We start from the raw sequence: 27,349 nt of genomic DNA on the forward strand, positions 1-27,349 counted from the left end.
GCCAGACAGATGGCTTTATGAAGATTGTGAATGTTAACAGTGCATGGTATTGGATGGGGTGTCAGTCTTGGGCACTGCCACCTTTCTGACATAACTCCTCCTGCACAACTCCTGCACAACGCCTAGAGAAGTGGGCGTGGCCAGGACCCTGAGTGTTTTCATTGCCAAGTACTCAGCAGCTCCCCTTCAGGGTGGACTCCCCAGTGCTCAGCATCCACCCAGGACTTCACAGCACTAAAGGGAATTATGAAGTGCTTTTCAACACAAGTTTTTCTCCCAAGAAGCTTACAACCTACCAAAAGAAGCTGTAAAAGAAAGCCTTCCTTCGCTGGAAACACAGAATCTGAATTCCAGCTTGCCCACACTCATTCCTTGGGAAGGATGAATGCCTAGAGGTCTTTATTCCTGATACTTTTCAGAAGACCCGGTTCTTCGCCTGGAAAGCTGTGAGGAAAGTGAGGTGAATCTGAAGCACACAATGTCCATGAAGAAACCGGCTGAAGCGTTCCCTTTCCCTTCATGCATCAGGGAAGCTCCAGAAGGAAAGCTGGGGCAGAAAACAGCACACTGAGCTCCTCCTCCTCAATAGCCTTGAGCTTTTCTCACCCAGAATGCATTGTGAAAATATCTGAGGCCAGAAAATAAGGTACACACACGCACACGCACACGCACATGCACACACACACACGCACACACACACCCCATATATTATACATGACTCTCATACCAGAATTCAATGGAAAGGTACTGCCTACCTCTTATAGTCCACCTGATAAAGAAGATGACAGAAAATGACACCCACATAACCCCACCAGCAGAATTAGACACAGCACATCATTGAGGAAGAATACAAATCACTCCACACTTACTTTGCAAATGTCTTTATTCTTTCCTCTCTAGCGGCCTTTAACGGAGAGCATTATCCTAAGAGGTCTCCCCCCATTTGCAAGAATGAAGAACACTGGGATGTAAGAGTAGCATGGCTACTCTAGAGAAAAGAGTCTATGACTTAGGTCTTAGATGCTCCCTGAAAGTGAGTTCCTGGGCTCTGGGCTCCTACCAGGGCTCAGCGACACCACACCTGTGCAGCCCTGAGGTTGGCACATCATGGAGCTGGGTGGAAGCCGGAATCCATGTGAGAAAAAAAATCCTGCAAAGGTTAAAGAGTCACAGCAACTTTTCCACATCTCCTTCCTCTGGGGATGGGTTGGAGAAAGGGTCAAACTCATAGAGGCAGAGAGAATTTGGAGAAAAAAAAAAACCTCCCCAACCAATCATAACTATGTGTATTCAGCTGCAGCAACCAAAATCAACTTAACATGGAAAAGCATAATTGCAATTAGGGAGTGAAGGCCACATGGGTTTATTTCCCGGAAGAGCTAACAATTTAATTTACAAAGCTATCAGGAGAGCCAGAGTGATGAATCTGCATTATTTATGCAGTCAGGCCTACCTCGACAGTACACCAAAAATAGGAGCAATATCACTTTTCCTGTCATTCGTACTGAAGATGGAGCAGTGACGGCGAGTGACTGCTGGGAGCCAGAATCTTCCAGCCTATCTGAATTTTTTATTTCACATATACTTGAAATGAATTTTAAAGACGGGCTCAAATCTTCCCTCTTCTCCCTGATAAAAGCTTTAGGATGGGGGAAGGGCAGACATGGTAAAGAGGAATGGGATAATTTGCATGTGTTTAAATGACCTGGACTTTCTTGGGCGGGAAGACAGGAGATTTTTCTCCTTGATATGACCTGAAATCGCTTCCCGAAGCTGCGCTTGCCATTTTTCCTTGTTAAATAAATGAGTAATAGCTACATTAGCACCTTTGAGAAAGTCTTACTTTAATTTAAATAACTCTTATTGCTATCTTCTCATTGTAACCAGAAGATCAACTGGGAAGGGATCGTTTCTTCTATAGAGTGTCACAAAGGTTTAGTCGTTGAAGGACTTCTGCCTTGAAGATGTCAATAAATGCACAAAGGACCAGAGTTCTAACAAACACACTCATGGTGGCAGTTCTTCCTTTTCGATGACATTAGTTTACACACAAAACAAAGAAAAGCTTAGAGTTGAAACTAAACAGAGAGAACAGAAGACCTGGTGACATAAGCTCGCTCGCTCTCTCTTTCTCTCTTTCTCTCTTTCTCTTTCTCTCTGTCTCTCTGTCTCTCTGTCTGTCTGTCTGTCTCTCTCTCTCTCTCTCTCTCTCTCTCTGTCTGTGTGTGTGTGTGTGTGTGTGTGTGTGTGTGTGTGTGTGTGTGTGTGTGTGTGTATGCTATCAGGGGACAGGGTGAGCTGTCACTGGGCTTGATGGTGAAGAACAGAGTATGGGTTCCAGCCTTTGTTGCCCTAGGAATCTCATAGTTCCACATCTCCACCAAATTGCCAGTGTTTGGGTGGCACTGCTCAGAGAGGAAGGCTCTCAGTAAGGCAGGCCCTGCAGGATGACAGCCAAGTGGCTCTGAGTAGCAGTGAACATTCACCCTTAATGAACGCCATACAGCCTAACTCCGACCAAACTAGACTAGGTGGCCACAGGAAGACACGGGCATGGAGGCTGGGGCTGCTCACTACTCCTCGTCATAGTGTCTACCTTGAGATGGGCATTACCTTCCTTTCCCATGCCCCACCTCCATCAGTGGCCATAGTGTGGAACCCAGAAGACAGGAAGTCTCTACAGCCACTAGCTGAGTGAATCCAGCAGGGTAGCCCCGCCCCCATCTGTACCAAGTGTTTTCCACAATTCCCCCTCATGTGTGCTTCATCCAGTTTCTTCATAATCCTTTCAAACCCTGTATAATTTCTTCCCTTGCTTTTGGAATTCACTACAGGAAGTTTCCAATATTCGCAAAACGTATTGAGGGATGGGGACACGCTGGGCGTTAACAGTAGACTGTCACTTTTTGGAGACATTCCTGGGGGTTGTGAAGGAAAAGAAACCTCATCTTCCCCTCATGCCCTTCAGTCAGTCACCTGGAAAGGGAAGAGTCACCTAAACTCCAGGTGACTGTCACCAATCAAAAATGATAGTGGCCATTGCTGTCCTTGCCTTTAAATGTGTCTGCAGAGCCAGAAAACCCAAGAATTATACAGATAATAGACTTTTCTCTGGAACCTTGCGACCCCAGATAAAGAGCTCTGACATTACTACACTGTGACCCACTAACAAATGAACCTTAAACATGCCTGCTAATTAACTGTACAAACAGATTTCACAGAGAGTGTTTGCTGACTTAGGAGAGAAGAAACCATTTTCAAACAGATTACAAGTATCATTTACGTATAAGCCAAATCAATGAGATATAAATGGAGGCTAAGCTGCTTTGATCCACTAATCACTTGTATCTGACCATTAAGAATGTATTTACAAAGCCTGTTAATGGTAGTTAGTTCTTCGTACATTTCGTCATGTTAAACCAGTAATTCTGACTTCCTGTGAGTCAGGGTCCCTCATATTGGCTTGAATCACTGCTAGTTCATTGATTACTTGGAAGAAGGCACAAGGTGTTAAGTGCTATAAGGATGGGCACTCATTTCTGCCCATCACTGAAGCACCTGACACACAGTAGGTGCACAGGAAACACTTGCTATCTGCCACGAACTATTCTGAGAGCTGAAGATTCTCATATGATATCCCAGAGGCCCAAGGTTGAGGCTTAGAACATGATGAGGTTTTAGGCAATCCAGCCAAGTTCATCTACTTAAAAAATATAAGTAGCATCAATTATTTATGCTGTATATTAAACTCAACTGAATTTCTTTGAGATATTAAGATGTAAAGGGTATCTGGGAAGAGGGCCTCGCTGTGATTTTAACATAGAAAATATATTCCTACAACTACCTCTCAGAGGACATAGTTCCCGCCAACTGTCACTTTTTCCCTATCACAGGTCCCCAGGGCTCAGTACAAGAGGAGGGAGGGCTCAGCTGCTTTGTGGCCACTGATCAGGCAGAAGCCACACCATCTCTCTTGTGACTCACAGGCTGATACCCATGACATTTCCATGGCAAACTCAGATCTTTGGTTGCGTTTCTGAATTGCAAATGAGTGAGACAGATAATGCATTTAATACCAAATGCTAATGCACAATTTGCTAGCCATACTACCAGGGGCGAATGTAGATGCTACATCCCATGAGATCCAGATTATCCCCCTGCTCTTGAACACTTATACTGTTTTGCTGCAAGTGCTTGGTCACTGCTGGCTGCAAGAATTTTCTTCACTGTTTTGGTCCCTGACCTTAGTGCCCTGTCACCTGGATCTTGGAATTCCAGGGAGTACTTTAGGGATGTAGACAACGGGTACAGGGGGACTTAGACAGAAGACCCAGGCCCTCCTAAAGAAACATAAACTTTTGTCAGGCCAAAGTAAGAGATGAAGGCAGCATGCCTGGTAGGTTCTACTGTACATTATCTTAGATAGGGCCACAAAGAAATGCATGATTGCCCGGTAGGTTCTACCGTACATTATCTTAGATAGGGCCACAAAGGAATGTATGATTACCCTGGATGACCAAGCGTCTGGCACCTTTCCTAAGAGATGCCATGTAAAGTTCATAGTCAAGAAGAGTGGACTGTTAATTAGAAGCAAGAGCAAGAGGGTGGAGGCAGTGGCTCTCACCTTGCCCCCATGGCATATCTCTGACATTCCAGTCCCAACATGTTAACAAAATAAATGTCCTTGCACACTTAAACATGTCTGTGATAGGTCGCCTTACACTGTGTGCATTTACCACAAATAAAGAAGGAACACCCTGAAGTCACTTAGACCCACAGCTCTTAATAGCTCATCTCATAGCCACCATGTCTCCAGGGTGCCTGCCATGGTCCTCTCTCAGGGATTTTCACCCTCATTCACCCAATCTGGAAGAGATTTTTTGTTCCATTCTGCTTTCTCTGCTGGCCTCCACATAGTGTGAGGATGGAGAAGCTACCATAGACTATTGCCTAAGGTCTGTCTTTACCTTTGAACCTGGAAAATCTCTCAGGTGACACTTACCTGCTGAGAAACAACGATGGAGAATTCCAGACTCGAGGCTTTCTATTACACTGACCATTGCTCTAGCTAACCTAATTTTAAAATCAATTCACTCTGAAGAAGAGCATCATGAAGTAAGGGCTTCCCAGGGGGATGGTGGTGCTGGGAGTGTACAATAGAAAGAAGAGAAACAGAAAGTAGAGAATGGAGGAGATTGGGTACGGAATGCAGGGTCATTTTTATAGGGACCATGGTCATCTGGAGGCCACAAATCGGGACACAACCAAATGTTGGTACCAAGAGGACAAGAATTAGTAAAAATCACAGTCTACACAGCTTGGCTCTACTTTCTTCAGTATGACCAGCTACTTTCTGAAACAAAACCCAAGGCCAAAGTCAAGTGCCACATTCTGTGTGTGTCTGTACTCTGACAAAAAAATGAATAGAATCACTGTATCTCTCCAACTGCATGCTTTTGTAAGTCCCAGCTTATTTCCCTGCTGAAGATTAAGCTGTAAATTACTTCACCCAGACGTTTATCTTGGGGAAGAAAGAGTAAAGAGTTGACATTTAGAAATAAAGTTATCATATATGTGGCCTGGCAGTATCTTGTAACAGACTTCCCTTACGTCTTTCTAAGTCCTTGTGACAACTCCAAATTGCATTTCTTGGCTGGAAAGTCAGGTTGAAATACCTCCCAGAACTCACACTGGTGGCCTGGTTCAGAGGCAGAAGTCACTTCTCTGAAGGGGAGAAAGACACAGAAGAGACGTGGGGAAACTAAGGAGTGTCTTCATCTTTATCTTGTTTCCCTGCGGCTCTGCTTCTGGCTGTCATGTCTCTCTGTTTTTGAAATGACCATGGTCCTGTTCGACAATGCAAAGCCATTTTCCTTCCTGCCCAAGTCAAATCAGGTCCACAACTCAATGTACGATGCAATTTGTGTGGCCGAAGACAGTCTATGGATGGCAGAAATGGATGGACCTTGCAGATCTGTGTCACTGCCCCACGTAAAGTTCCATTGAAACATCAGACACGGGAGGAGAAGGACACCAGTGAGAGCTAACCATACCAATGTACAGAAGTAAAAGTTATCCTGAGCTTCTTTGCTGTTTATTTCCAGACTTTTCTATGATTGTTTTCAGTCAGGGATTGACCCTGGGTGAATAAAATTGACAAAAGTGTAAACAGCTACCTCCAAACCAACTTCACTGTGTCTTTTCATCTCTGATACCTCCTCATCTTAGCAAACACAGTTGCTCTCTTCTTTCCCAACCTTCCCAGAACCCTAAGCACACAACGGACGGCAGAGGCAGCATCTGGCACCTACCTTGCCCATGCCAGGAGTGTCCTTCACCTTGTTGACAGCCCTGAGGAGGCAGGGTGGGGCTGGGGGAGGTGAGGTCTGCAGGATCCCACTGAAGCTAGTGGCGAAGAGGGGAGCCTCTGCCGCAGATGCAGTCGAAGGCCGGTGCTTCTTCTTCTTGGACGACAGATTTAACTTCTGGGCAGCTCTGCATGGGGACAAAAAGGAGGAGGTGATGGTGATGCTACGATCAGAAGCTCTGGGATGGCTACTTCTCCCCTTCTCTTAAAGATCCCCCTTAATTATCCCTTCTGTCTTCATTCTCAGTTCCCTGTATCCCTTTGCTACAGCACAGGGAACTTAATTAATAAGCTATGTGATCATCGAGACAGGAGAAAGGCGCTGTAAAATCACATGGCTCTATGATCGCAAGTTACAAAGATTCGTTTGTTCTCCACAACACTCCGTCTGAGCATGAATGAAGCCGGCCATCTTTGGAGGACATGCAGCACCTATTTCTATTAACCGCCACCCCCCCAATTTCTCTGGCATAAACCCAACTGTGAAGAACCACATGAGCTCATTGAAAAACTCTTACACCCTGTAAAATCCAAGCCAGTCTGATGAAGAACCTGGTAGTGAGCAATCGGCATGCCCTGGCTGTGCAAGCAAAATCCAACCATAAAGCGTACTGGTGTGAGATCCAGCTAGCCAGAATATCCACCACAGTGAGGTGCAGGGCACAAGACTACCGTCCCCTCAGCTGGATAATGGGCAGTCTTTAAGTACAAAATGCTATTTATGGGCAAGTACGAGGAAGGCAGGGATCAAGGTAACAAAGCGGCATAGAAGGGTACAGATGAAGACAAGTAGGAGGGTGTGGTTGCCAGGATCATTAATAACACTGGCTGTTCACACCCCATCTTCCATCATCAGAGTGCACTGTGACACTTAGGACATGATAATCCTGTGATAGAAAAGACATAAGGCAAACAGTGGTGTGAGACAAAGGCGTGTCACACAGCCTATTAGACAAGTTTCTAAATTAATTCTTGGTGTATTGCACCATATCTTGCTATATAAATAGGTACATATGTGGTTTTGACGGGGGCAGGAGGTATAGACTCACTATATAGCCCTTGCTGACCTTTAATTCCCTCTCTCTCTCTGTCTCTCTGTCTCTCTGTCTCTCTGTCTCTCTCTCTCTGTCTCTCTCTCTCTCTCTCCCCGTGTGTGTGTGTGTGTGTGTGTGTGTATGTGTGTGTGTGTGTGTGTGTGTGTGTGTGTGCTGGCGGGGCACTGAGAGGTGGTACTTATTCCCTTATATTAAGGGTTCTTTGCAGAGTGGAGAAAAGACTGACCAAGGCTGTGGCCACCACTGGGGCAGGGCTGGCACCAAGGAACAGCTTAGACGAGGCTGTGTCTCTGCCATGTGTACCCATCTCATGTGACCCACAGGTTAGAGAAACAGGCTTCCTTGTAACTCTCTGCTAGATCCATCCATACAGCACACAAGCACTCTGCTCTTTGTCTCTTGGAAAAATACAGCCCATTTGACACTTCCACAGCTAGCTGTGGTGCTGTCCTCACTCATTTGAGCCAAACTCCCAGCAAATGCCACCTGTCAACCTCTCATCCAAGCCCCCTCCTCCCATTCTCTGCAAGCTCGTTTCAGTTAGGCATCTGTCTCCAACCCTCCGAAACTGCTTCCAATAGTTACCAATGCCTGCATGATGCCTGTCGTGGTCTCAGCCCCCACCTAGAGCGGTCAGAGCCAACAACACTTGTATCCTTCCTCCTTACCCCATAAGCTTTCAGGACACCCTATTCTCTTCCAGTGTTCTTTTCACAGGGGACGCTGGGCTTGGTCCCTACTTCTGTGTGCAATCACTGGTGTTGGCTTCGGAGATCACATCCTCAGCCTGTGACTCCTTGAGTGTTCTGTCCAGCTTAGCTCCTGAGCTCACTATTTGTTTATCCGAAGGCCTCTCCAGCATCCCCACTTGAGCGTTCAATAAACATCACTAACTTGCCATCCCTAAGACTAAAGGGATTATTGCCTTCTGCACAGCTCTTACGCACTCACTCCACCCTGTCTCAGAATAAGACAGCCCTGCTCTTCAGGCACCTAGACCTTGACCCACACAACACACCTAATCCCCCTCAGATTTTATCGCTATAACTTCAACTAGACCCAGTTTAGTTTCTCACTGCCTCAGACTCTCATACTTCCCATCTGGCTCACCACATACTCCTCCCTTTGATTGTTAAACATTCAAATCAGGCCACCCATACCAGTCTCCAAACACTCCCAATACATCCCCACCTCCCCTTCCTAGCCCTGCTCCCAGGGAGACAAGCATGTGGCTCACTCTCCTGCCTCCTTTAAATCTTGGTTGGAATGTCACTTTATCCACACACTTAGCCTGTCCACCATAGAAGTCTGTAGAGATGGTTCTGTCAACATGTTCTTACAACCTGGCACTTACACTGCACTGTTGAGAGGTGGGGTCTGTGTTCCTCTTCTGGGATCCTGATAGGAAATTTAAAGTTGCTTTGGTCCACAGAATGTAATGGAAGAGCTGTTGTATGACTTTCAAGGTTGAGTTACCAAAGGTAACATGTTTTTTTTTTTTTTTTTTTTTTTTTTTTTTTTTTTTTTTTTTTTTGTAAAAGCTACATGGAAGCTCAGGTCACATGTATGGACTCCAGAGGACAGACTCATGAGTAAGTTGTCCTTCAGATGATTCCTGTCACGTTTTCTGGCAGGGTCTCAGATACCAAGGAGCAGACAGAAACCTCACCTGTCACATCTTGTCTGAATTTCCAGCCCCCAGAAACCACAAAAGCTAACAAAGGATCATTGTCACTTTGAGCCACTAGGCTAGGGGTGACACCTGGTAGCGGCCATAGGACAGGAATTGCTCAGTCTCTGTTGCATGGCTCTTTCCTCGGGATTGAAGCCTTTCTCTTGTAGGGAGACAAGCTCACAAAGCTCGGGGAACTCCGAGGACTCAGGTCAGGAGACCCATCCCTGAGTTATCTAAGGCAGCACACAGCTGCTGGAGAGAAGACTTCATGATGCTATCTGCAAATCCTATCGGAGATCCCAGGCATGCAGCTTTCAGAATCATCACCCACACTCAGGAGGGCTTTGCCGTGACACAGCTCCTGTGAGTAACATCTCATCACGGTCCTGTGAGTGACCCTCATCATACTCCTGTGAGTGATCCTGATAATAAACTCATTGGTTCCTCAAGATGGATTTGGGTCGATTGTTTCTCTGACTTGTTATTCCCCCATCTATGGAGGTGAATAAAAATAGATGCCCCAGGAAAAGTACACACAACACCCCCCCTAAAAAGTCCCAATTCCTGTTACTTTGATCATTCCCAGACAAGACTCTGACCTTCTAATGAAGCACATGGCTTACTTAGCTATCTTGTTTATGAGCTGTTCACTTTAAAACCCCAACAGGGCAAAGAAGCACAAAGATGTTTGTTAAAAGACTAGATGAGTGAAATAAATGGGGTTCCCCTGGGGAGAAAAAACTGAAGAAAGGGAAATGTAGGACCCTCTAAAATTAATTAATTAGTGACAAAGGAAACAACCTTATTTCCTGCAAAAAGAGCAGTGGGCACTGCAGAAACAAAAGGACCACTCTAAAAGACCTAAAGAGAAATAAATGGCAAACAGAAGAAAGTGTCTATCAGGCAAGCATGTTAAATATTTTGATTGGCAACTTTTCTGACTCCTAGAGGAAGAGATTATAAGGAAGACATTACCCCACTTAACACAAAATGAAGTAAGTCCCAGAGGCCCTTTGGTACCTAACGTGAGTTTGAATAAACAGCTTCTTCAGATGCTGTGCTGGTTAATATTCCTGTCACCTTGACCAGAACTAGATAGTCACCTAGGAGACAGGTCTCTAGGATGCCTGTGAGGGATTATCTGGCTTAGGTAATTGGGGCAGGAAGACCCATCATAAACATGGGTGGCATCATCCCATGGGCTGGGATTCTGAACTGAATAAAAAGACGGTGTGCTGATGCCCGGCATTCATCTGCTTCCTGATTGCAGATGCAATGTGACCAGCTGTCTCGTGTTCCTGGTATCATGACTGCCCTGTCATGATGGACCTGCCACACCCTCCATATCCCTGTCAGGATGGACATGTCATATCCTCCAAATCCCCTGTCAGGATGGACCTGTCATACCCTCCATATCCCTGTCATGATGGACCTGCCACACCCTCCATATCCCTGTCAGGATGGACATGTCATATCCTCCAAATCCCCTGTCAGGATGGACCTGTCATACCCTCCATATCCCTGTCAGGATGGACATGTCACACCCTCCATATCCCTGTCATGATGGACCTGTCACACCCTCCATACCTCCTGTCAGGATGGACCTGTCACATCCTGCATATCCTCTGTCAGGATGGACATGTCACATCCTCCATATCCCCTGTCAGGATGGACATGTCACATCCTCCACATCCCCTGTCAGGATGGACATGTCACATCCTCCATATCCCCTGTCAGGATGACATGCCACACCCTCCATATCCCCTGTCAGGATGGGCATGTCACACCCTCCATATCCCTGTCAGGGTAGACATGTCACACCCTCCATATCTCTGTCAGGATGGACATGTCACACCCTCCATATTCCCTGTCAGGATGGACATGTCACACCCTCCATATCTCTGTCAGGATGGACATGTCACACCCTTCATATCCCCTGTCAGGATGGACATGCCACACCCTCCATATCTCTGTCAGGATGGACATGTCACACCCTCCATATTCCCTGTCAGGATGGACATGTCACACCCTCCATATCTCTGTCAGGATGGACATGTCACACCCTCCATATCCCTGTCAGGATGGACATCCATATCCTCCATAAATTACTTTGGTCAGGGTGTTTTGTCAGGACAATGAGAAAAATGACTAATACAGATACTAAGTAGGTAATCACAGACAAGTTGCTAAAATTCTGACTATGTGTTCACATAGTATCTGCCACATTATCGTCATCATCATCACTTTGACTGTTACCAAGACTTGGTTTTTCTACAGTTAAGAACCAGAAAAAATACTATCAGTGTTAACAGGCTCTTTTAGGATAATAAAAAGAGTGTTATAAAGAGTTTAGTGTACCAAAGAATGGTACTTCAGTGAGATACATAATAAGACTGACTCTAGATGGAGGAACCTGGCATTGAACCATTTTACCTTTAAATAGAGATTAGATTTTGTGACCAAATCTACCAGTGCAAAAGACTAGGTAAAACATAAAAGCATATTGGCTTTATAATAGAAGGGAATTTTTCTAAAAGTAAGAGAGCCCATTCTTGATAAGTCAGCTTCATGATTTTGTCACTGAAAGTGTCTGAGTGGTGGGTAGAAACCACTTAAGGGGACGATCAGGGAGGAAAACACGAAGTGAGGAGTCAGGTGATCTTCTGTGTCTTGCAGCATGGAGACTGAAGGTATAGACTCCTGGAACTCCAGTCCACTTAGGAAAGCCCTACTGACTCCCACTAACAAAAACTGGATTTGATTAGAGGGAATTGTTTTGAGACTAATTTTTAAGTTGTTTCCTTTGTAAAACGTGCATATAGCTCATATCAGGAAAATTTCAGAAATGTGAAATGAATAGGATCTCCCTTATAGCCACGGATTCCACAATGGCACTTTAATTCTGACATTATAACCAGCTCTCTGCTCTGTCGTATATATTCCAATTCTGTGGAGGCCAGCTGCTTCAGCTCTCTTTATATAGTGCTTCAATGACACAGATAGGAGAAGGTTAAAGTTTAGAAACCACTCACGTATAATGGCATTATGCAGGGACATAAAAGGAGAGGTGGTCACAAAAGAATTGAAAGGTTGACATTCTGGTGAGATGTGCATTTTGCAAAATCCATGCCCTACAAATTCTTCCCCCCTACCCCCACATCAGAGAAAACAGGTGAGTTGTTTTTAACAAATTTTCAAATAGCAGATTAACCTAAAAGGCCATGTTTTCCTGAAGTGTCCCAATGAAGGACAGCATGACGTATTTCCTGGAGGTATTCATCCAGCGCACCTCTTTAACTATCTGTTAACTTCATGGACTTCCCAGTGCTTATTTCAAGGAAAAAGATCGTCTCCCTAGCAGGATGGAATTAAGATTTACTGAGTCTGTGTCTAGAAAGTGGCACCATGCTAAGCACCATCACTGAGATGGTGGAGAGGGTGGAGGATGCACACAGGGCGTGGTTCTCCCCTCTGGGCTCCCCATCCTTCCTCACCAGCTCTTTACTCTCCGACCATATCAATGTGGGTTTAGGAATCAGCTTAGAACTGAAGTCACCTTCATGGGGTGGTTTTCTATTCTCAGTGGCCAGGCCACTCAGACTTAAGAGCTGAAAAATGGTATCAATACTTACCTAGTTTCAATAGGAAGGCGTTTTATGCCTCAGCTGTCAGTCAAAGTGGAAGCTTAAGGAGGATTTTTTTTCTCATTTGTTTGTACGATAGGCTATTTATTAGATTGCGGTGCTGGATTTTCAGAAGTGTAGAGCAATTAAATGGAAATCAACAGTGCATCTCAAGATAGTTAAGTGGGAGCCTGCAACCCTTGATACCCATGGACTGCTACAATATAGACTATCATCTCTGAAGAATTACTAGCTTCCTAAAGAGTACAACTTTCCTTAAAGATTGGTCAGAAAACTCAGGCGATACAGTCTCTTTTTTAAAATTAGAAACTTTCCTTTGTTATTTAATTTATTAATTTTTATTTTCCCGTGTAGCATACAGATACGAGATACCATTGCGGCATTTTTTTTCAAACCAGGTGGGTTTTAGAAGATTCTCTCCCATCTCCCTCCCACTCTCCTTTCACAAAATTATTTTTAAGGACCTTTACCCTTTTTATGATTCTGCCCAGAACATGTTGCTAAGCATGCCCCGAAAATATCTCATCTTATCTGAGGGGCGTTCGAGGGTGGGATGCTCAGAAAGGTGAAGAAAGTGTTTCTACAAATTAAGAGGTCATTCAAGGTCTACTCAGCCCAATTCAGACAATGCATGGGTGGGAGAGCAACTGAAAAATGACACAGCCACACCTGCTGCCCAGACGGGGCCCTGACCTAGGAGAGGGACTGTGTCAGTTGAATCTCCTCCATCAGTGTGTGAAGGACAACCCAAGCTACAATGTAATGCGAAAATGGCTGATGCCGCTGGGGCTCCTGCGCCGTCATAGAAATATTTCAGTGCTCCGAGGATTAAGACTCTCTGATAATGAGCAATGACATGACAGATCACCGGAGTTCTCAGGAAATCCACGGGGGTCAATGATACAGGGAGAGAAGACAATAAAACAGATTATAAATAGCAAGAAGAGGTAGCAAGAGCTTGTGGTTTGAGGCAGACCCTCTGGAGACATTTAAGATACCCATCCAGGTGTAACAAACACCAGTGATGCCTCATCTTGAAATAACACCCATTTCAAAGCATCCTGACTCTGCTGTGAAATATACCATAGTCATTTTGGAATTTCCACAACCAGGAACAAAAGCACCTCCCCACCATGCCCCATCAACTTCCTATTTCCTAACTGGCTGTCAGGAAGGGCATTTCTATGTCTCCAGAGTCTGAGAAAAGAAAAGAAAACATGTGTGTCTTGGAGTTGTTCTGATTTTTATTCAAATGATCCATTCATTAGTAAGGAGCATAATTCATGACATGACTTCAGATAAAATATTTACTGCTAGGAGGCAAAGCAGGGCTGACCATTACTCTCCAACAATATCACCCTAAAACACTACGGGGAGTGTGTTATAACTTGAAAATGGGTCCTATATCAGCCCGTGGTGAGAACGGTTGTGCATTTGTTCTTCTCTTACAAATGGACCCCACCCACCTCTTCAGCCTTGTTTAAGTGACATTTTAAAGCAATGCATCTTAAAAAGGGAGATCACGGTTCAATTCTAAAGCAGAGGCCCCTTTGCAGTGTGCTCTTCTGCTTTGGTGTGGTCTCCCTCACCTCACTGTGGGCTCACTGAAGATGGACACCAAGTGTTCACCTTCTTTTCTGGCCCCCAGACCTGCCTGACAGCTTTGTATCCTGCTGAAGGGATGGCATAGAGACACACTGAAGTTCTTTAGATTTCTCCTCTCTCTCTCTCTCTCTCTCTCTCTCTCTCTCTCTCTCTCTGTGTGTGTGTGTGTGTGTGTGTGTGTGTGTGTGTGTGTGTTCATTCCTACAGAGTGGAGAAGAGCGTGTTGGAACTCCTGGAGCTGGAGTTAAGGGGATTGTGACCCATGTAACACTGGCACTGTGAACCGAATTCTCAGGAAGAGCAGTGAGTATTCTTAACCACTGAGCCACCTCTCCAGCCCCCACACTGTTCTTAATCAATCCAACCTTTGGAGTTACAGCAACACATGAAAGTCTCAAGTAGCCAGGAGTTCTAAGTAGTGCTGAAACCAGGAGGTTTTATGGTTTTCCAAAGCATTGTTCTTTATGTCACCACATCCATCAGGTCAGATGGATGTGGTGATCATAGAAGGTATTTGTATTGAAAATTATGAAGTGTTAGCAGTTATCTGATTTAACTGCTGGTCCCAGAAGTAGTGGTTGTCATGCCTGGGACTAATACTTAAGTACCTATTGTCAGAGTATTAAATCATGGCAACAAGCAATGAAACGGATGTAAGCCCTTTCTGCTCAGAAGCCCCCACCCCGACATTTGCAGACCTTCTGTTCCTACCTGCACAGACCCAAACATGCTTAGTACCAAGGAAACTGGGTGTCCTCTTACCCTCTCCTGTGTCATACCTCTGCAAACCTGGCTCAACACACAAATGAGAACCCCACACACCAGACCTAAGTAACTGGAAATGCAAGTTATAGATCCCACCCAATGCCAGATGGAAATGGTTTTAGTTAATAAACGTTACTGCTGTCTTCTCTTAAAAAAAAAAAAGAATAAAAGAAAATTGGCTGGTCTTATTTAATGGAACCAATGAAACCATGCAAGGTGGTTTGAATAGGAGTGGCCCCGACAGGCTCATTTGAATGCTTGGTCTTTAGGGAGTGGCGCTACTTGGGAGGGATTAGGAGGAGTGACTTTGTTGAAGTAGGTGGGGCCTTGTTGGAGGAAGTGTGTCACTGGGGATGGTGGCCTTGGGATTTCAAAAGCTCAAGCCAGGCTCAGTGTCTCTCTCTTACTGCTGCCTGCAGATCCAGATGTAGAGCTCTCAGCTACCATGTCTGCCTGTGTGCAGCCATGCTCCCTACCAGGAGGAAAATGGACTGATAATGGACTAAACCTCTGAAACTGTAAGCCAGCCCCCAATTAAACACTTTCTTTGATAAGAGTGGCATAGAGGGTCTCTTCATAAGAGTGGTCATGGTGTCTCTTCACAGCAATAGAATATTGACTTAGATACCATGTCTCTATAATACTGTTATTTAGATTGCCTATGAATTATAGGCAGAGAAAGACAGTCTTATGTGAGGAATAGATGATCCTTGGAGAACACAGTGCCTGACTTTTCTGCTGAGAAAGAGTTGGCTGTAAAAGATATATCTATCTCAGTATGAGGACCTCCCAACGGAAATTAAAATTCCTTCAAGGAATAAGCATATTCCAGATAATCTGATTTCAAGGTTCTGATGAGTTTAATGCTCTTTTCATTACATTGGGCTAAATCACTTATCTGTATGCTAATGCAAAGTTAAAAGGAAGATGTTCAATGATCCACCAGAAACAGGCCACCCACCTTCAAGCCAAGGGCAGCCATTTCTTCCTTGGCCATGTTGCTCACTCCTAAAGTCTTCATTATAAAAGTAATAGAGCGTCATGCTCATTCCTCTGTATTCTGATTATGTGAAATTTAAAACTGACATGGAGTTACACACTTTGGATATAATGTGTTGCCTGAAGCTGCAAACTGCTGTCAAGGCATGAGAACTAGAAATGGGCAGAGTTGGCAGGGAAAGCAAAGCATAATCTATAACTCTTTGCTCAATACCTGTAGTTTTTTCAGAGCAAAACTAATTAATTGTCAATGCCAGGTGACATGCTATCTGGTTTGAGGGTTTCTTGGTTAATTAAATTTGAATATAAGTTGCATTTGCTAAAGGAAGCAATTTTCTTCCCTGCAATATTTTTATTTTCAAAATTATTTATGATAGTTGAAATCTGAGGAAATTGTTAACTAAGGTGTTTGAAATAAAAACAGTCTGAATGGGGTCTCCACAAGGCAACCATATGGAACACAACTAGAAGTGGGTCAGACTCTCAGCCTGGTCTCTGCTGCAAGGCTGAACTGCCCTAGATTCCTGGCAGTTGTTATGGATTTTTGGTCCTTCATCAGTGTCACTGGAATCTAAGAGGCTGAAACTTACATTGCCCTTCTTATGATTAGGTTATAAAATATCCCCACATTTATAAGTGTCCCCCCAAAAGACTCATGTGTTAGAGGCTGTGACTTGAGCTGGTGCTGATATCTCGGTAGGCTCTAGGAGGTGGACATAGCTAGAAGAAGTAGGTGTGTGGTAGTTAGCCCTTGAGGGTACCTTGATTCTGATCCCCCCTACACACACACACACACACACACACACACACACACACACACACACTCACACAGAGACACACTCACACACACACACTCACACTCACACAGAGACACACTCACACACACACACACACACTCACACTCACACAGAGACACACTCACACAGAGACACACTCACACACACACACACACTCACACTCACACACACACACTCACACACACACATTCCCTCCTCCATGAAGTTCTGCCTCACTCTAATCCAGAAACACAAAGCCAGGTGACCATAGACTCAATCCTCTGAAACCCTGAGCCACAATGAATCTTTCTTCTTTTAGAGTTTTCTCTTGTGTATTCGGTTCAGAGCATCGAGGGAGCTACCACCCTGCCTACCCCAGTCTAGCCACTGCAAAGCAAGTTGGGATGGCGTTCACACAGATGGCTAAAAACTACAGCAGATACACTGTGCAACAACATGTATGTATCAGATACGTTCAGAGCTCTGGACTGGGGCAATGAAGCAGCTCTGTCTGGTTTTACTAAGGGCTGACACTGTCTCCACGGAGCAGGTGGCACAGGTTAGATTGTTGTAGAAACCAGTAAAATCAGGCTGTAAAGGAGAAGAGTCTGCGGTGACCATGGCTCAACCAGGCAGACTACAGGGGCAATGCTTTCTGCACGTTTGTGTCAAAGCTGCCACGAAGACCTATAATCTGCTTTTTGTCACATACACTCACTTATTTGATCATCTCAATGGGGACTGAGGAAGTGAGGTCTGGGTACCCGTCTCCATCGGTGGGAAGTAGGATGAGCACTAAACACAGCCCCTTCCCTCGCCCATCAGTCTCTCTACCCCTGCATCTCATGTTGTTGTGGTCATGCCCCAGCACACACGCATGTGGCAGATGGGCAACGAGGGGGAGTGCAGACAAGAAATAAAGAACTTAAAAATGAGACAAAGCAGCGGAGTCCTCTCTGGTATTTATTTCATTGGTCTCAACTAATTTTCATGTTCTTTCATATGACTCCTTTATCATATAAAATAGTTACTCAGGAAGTATTCTTGAAAAGGATTATCAAATGATTAAATGAAGCTGTAAAGAAAGGAAACCACTTGAAAATAAACTGTGAGACGTAGTGAAATCAATCAAAATAAAAGAAGGTTCATTGAAAATTTCCTAGTAAACCCCGTAAAGTGACCCAGACTACCGAATACTTAACTGGGTTTTTTTTTTTTTAAATCTTTGTAGACATCTTATGTATGGATAGGTGAAATGTACAAAAAGCAGAGTCAATTATTTTTCTGTGGACATTCTTAGTTACTAGATTCCCAAGTTGAATAATTCCCTTGTATTCTGCAGAATTTGGAGCATAACTATACTATTTTATTTTTATTTTTATCTGTGTGGTGTGCATATGCTTGTGTGTACAGGCCTGTCAAGTCCTGAGGTCAACATTGGGCATAGTCCCTAGACTTCTCTTCCCCGTTGTCTCTTGAAACAGGGTCATCTGACGAGACTGGCCAGAGAGAGAGCTTCAGGGGCCCATCTGTCTCTGCCTCTGTCCACTCCACAAATGCTGGGGTTACAAGAGCATGACACACCCCTGCATGGCTTTTTATGTGGGTCCTGTGGGTCTAATTCAGTTCCTCATGCTTGCATGACAGGCACTTTACTGACTGAATCATCCCCCAACCCTAATTATGCTGTTTTAAGTAGCCATATAGATTTTTAAAGTAGTATTTCAACTTTACCACCATGTTAGCTATTCCTGTAATTTTCCAACACTGAGTGTTTTGCTAAGAATAAATCACATTGATGTCCTGATGAACCATCTAGGAAGATTGTCAAAAACAGAACACGTAGAACATGCCTGTTCTGATGTAAAGATGACAGATGTCGACAGATGTGTGTAATCTCTGAACAGGACCTGGCACTGAGAAACACCCAGGAGATATTTGTCATTGATGTTGTTACAACAAAAAGTTGATATGAAGGCTATATCTTAAGTGTGTTTTAGGAGATTCTTCTGCAGAAGCTCCTAAATGCATGAGTTGTAAGTAGAGTGTCAGAAAAGGGCCCCTGGCTTTGATCCCTGTGCTAGTCGGGGGTTTCTATTGCTGCAGTGAAACACCATAACTGAAGCAAGTTTGGGAGGAAAGGGTTTACTTAGCTTATACTTCCACATCATACCCTATTAACCAAGGAAATCAGGACAGGAACTCACACAGGGCAGGAACCTGGAGGCAGGAACTGATGCAGAGGCCATGAAGGAGTGCTGCTTACTGGCTTACTACCTTACTGGCTTGTTCAGCATGTTATCTTATAAAATCCAGGACCACCAGGCCCTGCAGGGATGGCCCCACCCACAGTGGTCTGGGCCCTCCCCTACCGATCACTAATTAAGAAAATGGTCTATAGCAGTGGTCCTCAACCTTCTTAATGCTGCAACCTGTTCATCCAGTTTCTCCTGTTGTGATAACCTCCAACCTTGAAGTTATTTTCGTGGCTACTTCATAACTGTAATCTTGCTACTATTATAAATTGTAATATAAATATTTTTGGAGATACAGGTTTGTCAAGGGAGACATGACCCACAGATTGAGACCCACTGCTCAACAGGCTTGCCTACAGCCCCATTTTATGGAGGTCTTTTCTTAATTGGGGTGTTCCCTCCTCTCAGATGACACTAGCCAATACAATCCCTTTGTCTCCCAGTCAGCTCTTAGTTTACCAGCAATAAGGACTATGACATTGATGCATGCCCATCTGGGTTCCTGGTCATCTTGAATTTGAGTTTGGTTACCCTGATGGCTGGGAAGACCAGAAAAGAGGACTTTTATATTTGAACTGGTAAACTGTGGTCACCTACAGCTTAAATCAGATGTCAATTAGATTTCTACTCAAACCATTGTTTCACTCTGAAAACCAGATGATGAAATCAACCATGTGTCCCTAGCGTTGGATACTGGAGGAGATCACTTACTTTATCGAGTTTCTTCTCTCACAGTGTATCCTCAGACAAGAACCATCAGAGAAAAGAAAACTGACTGTCAGCTTCAACCTAATGTAAGCCGTGTCTTGGGGGCACTTATAAAGAATTATGCAAAATCAATGCATACAAAAGTCAAAGCCTATGTTAAGTAAATTAACACAGCTGCTTGAGCTGTTAGGCAACTGAGCTGAAGTTGAATGTGGCCCGTATCACTTCCCATAATGCACTGGAGATAAGTTGTCCATACTGGTCATGAAGGCTGGTAAACTACGACTAGCATGCCTCTCATATTACAGTCACTATAAGAAAGGAGACACAAGGAGAGGTACACACCACTTCCCACAATTGGCTGCAGTTCTATGTATCATCCTCACAGGACAGAAAGTTCTACAAGGCCACAAGCCAGCTCTCATTCTATAGTTGTGTTCTCCAACTTGCCTAGCACACAATGCATACCACACATATGTGAATGAATGATGAATGCATATGTGAACGAGTGCCTGAACAGTTGGGAGGATAAACAGAGTTGGCTCAAGCCATTGACATTCCAGAAGACACGAATCTGACTGCAATTCTTCTTGACAGGGTCAACCTTAGAGAGAGTTTGGAAACACGGGTGTAGGTGGAGTGATTTTTACCCAAGAATTGCATTGGTGCAGAGGCCCTGCGGGGCTGCTTTGGGATGCACTTTTACAGGATTCCAAACAAGCCTGTCAGGATACACTAACAGGAACTTCACTCTATGTAGGGAAGATGATTATTTGTACTGGGTAGGGAGATACGATTCTGTTTCCTTGTTTTTAATGTGGCCCTTTAAAACAGAGAGTGCTCAAGTTGTCCGGGATCCCTGTTTTTCCATCTCTCTATCCACATATTCACCAATGCTGTGGTGCTCAAAGGAAGAAGCAGGTAGCCAGTGCTGATGCTCTTGTAGTCTGGTCCAATGGAACTTCTGCCAGGGTAAGGACTTTGTGGTGCCCAAAAGTGTGGACCTACTACAGCTATTCTGCTAAATGGATGGAGCTTGAAACTTGCTTATGAAATTCCTTTCTCTCCACCCACACAACAGTCAGTCTCTCAGACCTCATCAGAGTTTATTTGTGAGCCAATGGTGGTTACCAGGGAAACTCAAAACTGGTCAAAGCACAGAGAATAAGTACCAGAGTGGAGTGCTCAGACATTGTCTAGATAGACGTCCGTCCAATACTCCCTCCCCAAGGCTCAGGAGCCAATGAAGAGGGAGTGGAAAGACTGGAAGAGTCAGACGGATGAGGGTGGAACTGAAGATGTGTCTTCAGGACGGGACAGGGCAGCTGTCCTGGTGAACTAGCAGCAGCTGTGATTGCTGCACAAGTTCAAGCCAGCCAGGACAGAGGGGGAGAGGAGCCACAATCCTCAACCATAACTGAGGAGCTATGGACAAATGACAGCTTCTGGGAGAAGGGGAATCCATATTCTTTAAGGGTGTGGTTTCTGGTAGGCCAGCCGCAGTGGAGTGTGCATATAAAGGTATATATGGACAGCTCAAATTTGAGTTGATGGGTTATCAAAACCCAAGACAAAACAAAACAAAACCCACAAAACTGGGGATTAGGGAGGCAAGAGCATACTGGGAGGATTTAGGGGTAAATATGATAAAAATATGAAATTCTCAAATGACTAGTGAAAATAAGTTTTAAGGAATGGTGCATGGTACCCAGTAGATACTAAACAAACATTTAAAGAAGAAATGAAGAAATGAGTTTTTCGTTTGTTTCTAACGTTTGCAGGCTCCTCGGTGATGATTATACATAAACTGCTGTGTAATACGTTATTTTCTAGGCTATCACATTTGGAGAATTAATGCAACAATTGTGTTCATTATAATTAATTTTATGCATCATTATTAATCTGTGTCCAACATGTGTTTTGCCAGGCCTTTGGGAGCGAGGCTTTCTTTTTAAGTTGTCTGTTGACACAAATATGCCGCTAGGCTCTCTGTGAATCAGAAGCTATGGATTTGTGCTTTGTAAAGTTGATTCTAAAAGTCAATTTGATTAGATGATTGTTTTTTTTCCATTTCTGACCTTTAGAAAGGAAATCACTTGCTGCCAGACTAGCAGGAGAGGACTGATTCCCTTCTCCAGGGGGATCTCCAAGTTTGCGTTTCCTTGGCTTCTTCCTGGGATAGTTTTCAGAGCAGAACTGCACCCACAAAATCAACCACATCTCAATATATATACTTTATTTTTATTAAAACATAGACTCTTCCCTAAGAAAATTACATTACATTTTTTTTGTACATGTTGTTGCAACAGAGTTTTACTAAGTTCAGCCTCACCTGGTGCACCCCATCCTCTGGCCAGTGTCTCCTGAGTTACGGGATTACAGATGTGTATGGCTATTCTGGGATTACTGATGTGCATTGCTATGCTTGGATTACAAGTGTGCATGCTTGGATTACAAGTGTGCATCACTATACTGGGATTATAGGCATGTTCTGCTATGCTAGGATTGCAGGAATGCATCACTACACTGGGATTAAAGGGTTGTATCACTATGCTGGCATTGCAGACCTGCATTGCTATGTTGGGATTCCAGGCATGCACCATCTTGCTGGGATTACAGGTGTGTGCCACTATGCTAGGATTACAGGTGTTCATTCCTATGCTGGGGTTACAGGCATGCATCACCATGTCTGTTTCTCAAAACTGTATTTGTAAAGAAATTAAACACATGGTGTTCTTGCATTTGAACGTGTTCTTGTTAGACTATCAAGTAATGACAACAATTGAATTCCAATCCTACTCATCTAAAGATAAGGAGTATGCTAAATACCAATTTTTACCATTTTCCCCACTGAATGCTGAAAACTTGTAAAACAAAACAAGTATGAATGTTCTAAATTAATACAGTTAAGTTCTCTAGCACAAGACAGCATTGCCAATTTTACTTGGAAATAACTTTCCATAGTTTGAAGGCTAAAAGCTCTTTCATCACATTGCTAGGCAACTTCCAGTTGTTTTTTTAAAGCTCCTTGTTCTTATTCTTTACAGACACTGTTTATACACACATCCTTTAAGCTCCTGGAAAATAAAGAAAGATCATTATTCAAGTATGTTCCTGTGGGTGGCAAGGGCTTTATGACCATTTTTGAATGAGTGAATGAATGCACGAGGCCTGGAGAGAGGTCAGTCAATAAAGTGCTTGCCATACGAGCATCGAGTTCAAATCCCAGAACCTATGCAAAGAACTGAGTGTAGTCGCACACACTTGTCATCTCAGCAAGGTTGAGATGGGAGCCAGCTGGTCTGGCCTATTTAGGAAATTCAAGGCCAGGGAAATCTGTGTAACTTTAGAGCTCTCTTGGAACTCACCTTGTAGACCAGGCTGGACTTGATCTCACAGAGATCTGTTTGCTTCTGCCTCCCAAGTGCATACACACACACACACACACACACATGCATGAAGGGATTCAAGAACATACAGAAGTGTGATCTTTTACTATAGTTCCCTTCCCCCAGAATTCTGCTCTTTAGAGTTGAAACATCAGCCAAACACATGCACTCTAAGGATTCTCCCAGGCTTGAGAAGCCACTTCTCTGCAGACATCACGATGCTCAACTCACTATCAAATATCCAAGTCATTATCCCACACTACAGGTGCTTCAGAAGGCTTGTCAGGATCTCTCCCACCCCACCCCCCGTTATGGCTTTCAAGTGTAGATTAATAACTTAGCCAGTTAACAGAATGCAGGCAGAGAGAGTGCTTAGGACAACTGTGAAAAGACAGGATGACCCCCAGGCTGCTGTGAAATCTACAGTCTCCCGGATACAACTTCAGGCTTTTTCAAGTGGGAACAGGTTGGCTGAACTCATTTTCCTCTTCTCTCTGAGATGCATCTTTCTCACCCACACCCTTTTTTTTCAAGAAATGATTTTTAGAAATAGCTATACTCTCTTCAGATATATTAGTATATTCAGATACATTAGCATAATCGATTTGCTTACAATTGAAAATGACTTCCCTCTGTCAGTCGTAAAACTAAGGTTATAAACACAAGGCCAAGTCGTCAGTTCTTCTGCCTCCCTCTTTATGGACTCATGATGTACTGTTTCCAATCAGCTGTAAGGATGCAATGTGATTTTGAGTTTTATTTTTTATATGTGATAATTTGGATCTTCTATGTTTCCCAAAGGCCATGTGTGAAAGGCTTGGATAGGTGATGTAACCTTTAGGTGAAGAAGACTATTAAAGGAAGTGAAATTATTGGCGGTGTGCTCTAAAGGGGGTATCAGGGATCCTGGTCCCCTTTTCTCCCTCTCTTTGTTTCATGGCCACCAAGAAGTGGGTCTCTCTCTCTCTCTCTCTCTCTCTCTCTCTCTCTCTCTCTCTCTGTGTGTGTGTGTGTGTGTGTGTGTTTGTGTTTGTGTGTGTTGTACTCTCTGTGATGATGTTGGCTCTTGTCACAGGTCCAAACCGTAAGCCAGAAATAAGCCTCTCTTCCTTAAGTTGATTTTTATAGGAGTTTTTGTCACAGTGGCAGACAGCTGCTGTGGTGCAATTGCTATTTGTCATTATTATGATATTCTGTTTAATGTGGTCTGTCACTAATCACTGCCTAGCCTGAGAATCTGAGAAATATTTAGTCCTAATCATCATGAGATATGCATATAGTCGAACAGTGCCATCCACTTTCATGCTAATGTGGGTAAACAGAAACTCACGGTAATTCCACTGTAAATTCCCAGCCACACCCTCTGCCTCATCCTTCCAGACCCTCTGCCCAAAGAGAATTCATTCTCTACTTCTGTGGGTCCTGAGAGTGTTCTGCTAAAACTATACCTCAATGGCGAGAAGTACTTTGTGTCTTACTGCCGTAGCAGAATCAGCTGGTGTCTTAGTTGCTTTTCTCCTAAAAAATGCCTATAATGTGTTAGGTGCTCAGTTAGTGTCCTTACACTCCACATCTGCTTCCCAGCCTGAATCTGATCCATAGGCCTGGGTTTTAATATCAAATGATTGACTGGATTTGTATTAAGATCCTGACAGCTTTAATCACAATGCGACTGAAATGAAAATTTCTATAGATTTAGTTGCTGCTGCCAAAAGCTAAACCTGGCTACTTTTTTTTTCCTGCCTCTGTCCAGACTCACCCCCAACCCTTTTCCAAGGGCCACAAAGTTAATTTTTGGCACACACTAATCCAATACTGAGAAAGAGCCCACAGAAAACACCAGGTAAGGTAAAGGCTGAAGCAGAGAAAGTAGCCTGAGCCATCAGCCTGGCTCCTTCCCCAGCCCCCATCCTCCAGCCGCCTTTCTCAGTATCCAGGGACTGTCTGGCAGGGAACTTCTGCGTTCAGCCGAAGAGAATATACAAATGACAGTTTGGGCGATTGAGCTTATTACCTAAGCAGAGACCTTACATATTTATGAACTGACATCTTGGATTTGTGGCTTTATGGGATTCTTCCATGTCCCTTTCGAACACCAATAAGCTAAGCAGAGAAAGGCCTTGCAGGTTTGTGGCTTCACTCCACACCTCCATGCTGGCACTCAGATATGGCAGGTGGCTCATTTGTGGAGACATCCAGGGTCAAAAGAAAGTGAAAAACGAGCCTCTCCAGTCTGCTGGTCTAAACTTGATCCACAGAGCACTGGCCCTACTGGCAAAAGCAGCTGTCAGGGGCCTGCCTGTAGACAGATATGAGCATCTGCATGCCTGCTGAGCGGCCCACTAACAAAGCATCTGCATGTACACAGACAGGGCTCCATGGCGCCCCTGGACCATCTTGAGGCTCTATATCAGGGCTAGCCACAGGAACCATCCATTCCGATCAAACATGGTTTTGATTTTGTTTTGTCTTGAAAGAAAATTTCCTTCAGGAAAATATAGGGTTTTTTGGGGGGGTTCATCACAAACCTGAGTTCTTACAGTGTTGCAGAAAACCACAAGCCATTCTACAGAAAAAATGGGTGGCTCCTGCTTTGGCCCCCGAGGCTGGGCTAGAGAGAGAGTGGAGAATCAGGTGTCACTCTCCTTAGTTGTGTACAGTCCCGTACAGAAATAAATACCAGCAGGAGAAGTGAGAGAGATCCCAAACCTCAGGAAAGACTCAAGGCTGGAATCCAGACCCATGTTTGTCAGACCCAAAAATCTTTGTTCCTCTATTGGCTACAATCCTGCATGCCGAGGATTCTGTGAAGTAAGCAAGGAATACTTTCATGTGTATGTATGTATTATGTTCTACTTGGATGTATGCCTGTGTGTCACGTGCAAGCCCGGTACTTGCAGAAGTCAGAAAAGGACACAGGGTTCCTTGAAACTGGAGTCACAGATGTTTGTGGGCCTCGGTGTAGGTGCTGGGAATCAAACTCTGATCCTCTGGTAAAGAAGTCAGTACTCTTAACCACTGAGCCATCTCTTCATCTCCTCGCCCTCATTTTTTTATCTAGGAACAGTCCTCTCAGGGCAGCCCCTAGAGTTGTTCTCCTATACTTAGGTAAGACTAAGTGACAGGAGGCTCCTCCTAGGCATACTGGCTTTCAAGTTTTACCTGTCACTTTGAAATGAAAGTTGTATTGCTTCCTGAGACCCAAACACATTGCTTCATTTTCTGTTCACTCAGATCCTATCGTTGAGGCAAAGCAAGGCCTCTTCAGCCATTTCTCCTTTCCATTACACAGCCAGGCAGCAAACAGGACCCTAGTCTAGATGTAAAATGCAAAGTTCAAGGGGTGGATGCGGCCACCATCTACATGGCGATGTGTGAGACGAAGAGACTTGTACCAAGCACTGCAGATGGACTATATCGAACCAGGCTTAGGGGGTTAAAGGAATTAGGCAGATTGGAGGTAGGGGGATGCTGTGCAGAGGACAGCAATAAAGGTCAGTGGAGGCAGGTAACAGAGGAGTCCCTTAGGAAGAAGCAGACTCGGGGCCACAAGGCTTTTGTTGTTGGTTTGCTTAATCATCACACCAGCAATTACTAACAGAGCTGAGACTAAATGTCCAGGCTTGACCACCGCTCCAGTAGTCTTCTCTTCTCATTGCCAACACACTGACTTCCCCAGGCCTCCTGTCATGTAAGATCTTGGGCCTTTATTGAAAGTGTCAGACAGACGAGCCATCACTCACAGAAACACTGCCAGAAAGACACAACACGGCACGGAGCTGGCCCCACTCATTCTTTTCCTTTAATTCTTCCAAAGTCTAATGAGATACTGTACTTTGGATCTGGAATGCCCCTCAGAGGCTGGCTTCTCAGCATGGTACAATTCAGAGTGGCCTTGAAGGGAACATGGGACTCTGGTCTCCTTTTCTTCTTCACTTTCAGACCATGAGGTGAAGGAACTTTCTCTACCACACATTCCTCGCCATGATGTGATGTGACCCTTTGCTTTAAGCCCAAAGTAATGAGGTCAATAGCTCGCAGGCCTGTGAGCCCAAGTGAGTCCTGTCTCTTTACAACTTGATCATCTCGGGTATTTGTTACAGTATTGGAA

General features: G+C 44.3%; 1 protein-coding gene across 1 annotated transcript in view; it reads right to left on the reverse strand.

Moving 5' to 3' along the window:
• The window catches only part of Kif26b (kinesin family member 26B), a 399,825-nt gene that overhangs the window by 105,777 nt on the left and 266,699 nt on the right, over positions 1-27,349 (reverse strand). Inside the window, exon 5 of the mRNA XM_035445669.1 lies at positions 6,312-6,495. Within this exon, the coding sequence (XP_035301560.1) occupies positions 6,312-6,495 (184 nt within the window). The remainder of the gene's footprint in view (positions 1-6,311; positions 6,496-27,349) is intronic.

This window comes from Cricetulus griseus, chromosome 5 (genome assembly GCF_003668045.3).
Source record: "Cricetulus griseus strain 17A/GY chromosome 5, alternate assembly CriGri-PICRH-1.0, whole genome shotgun sequence".
NCBI classification, from domain to species: domain Eukaryota; kingdom Metazoa; phylum Chordata; class Mammalia; order Rodentia; family Cricetidae; genus Cricetulus; species Cricetulus griseus.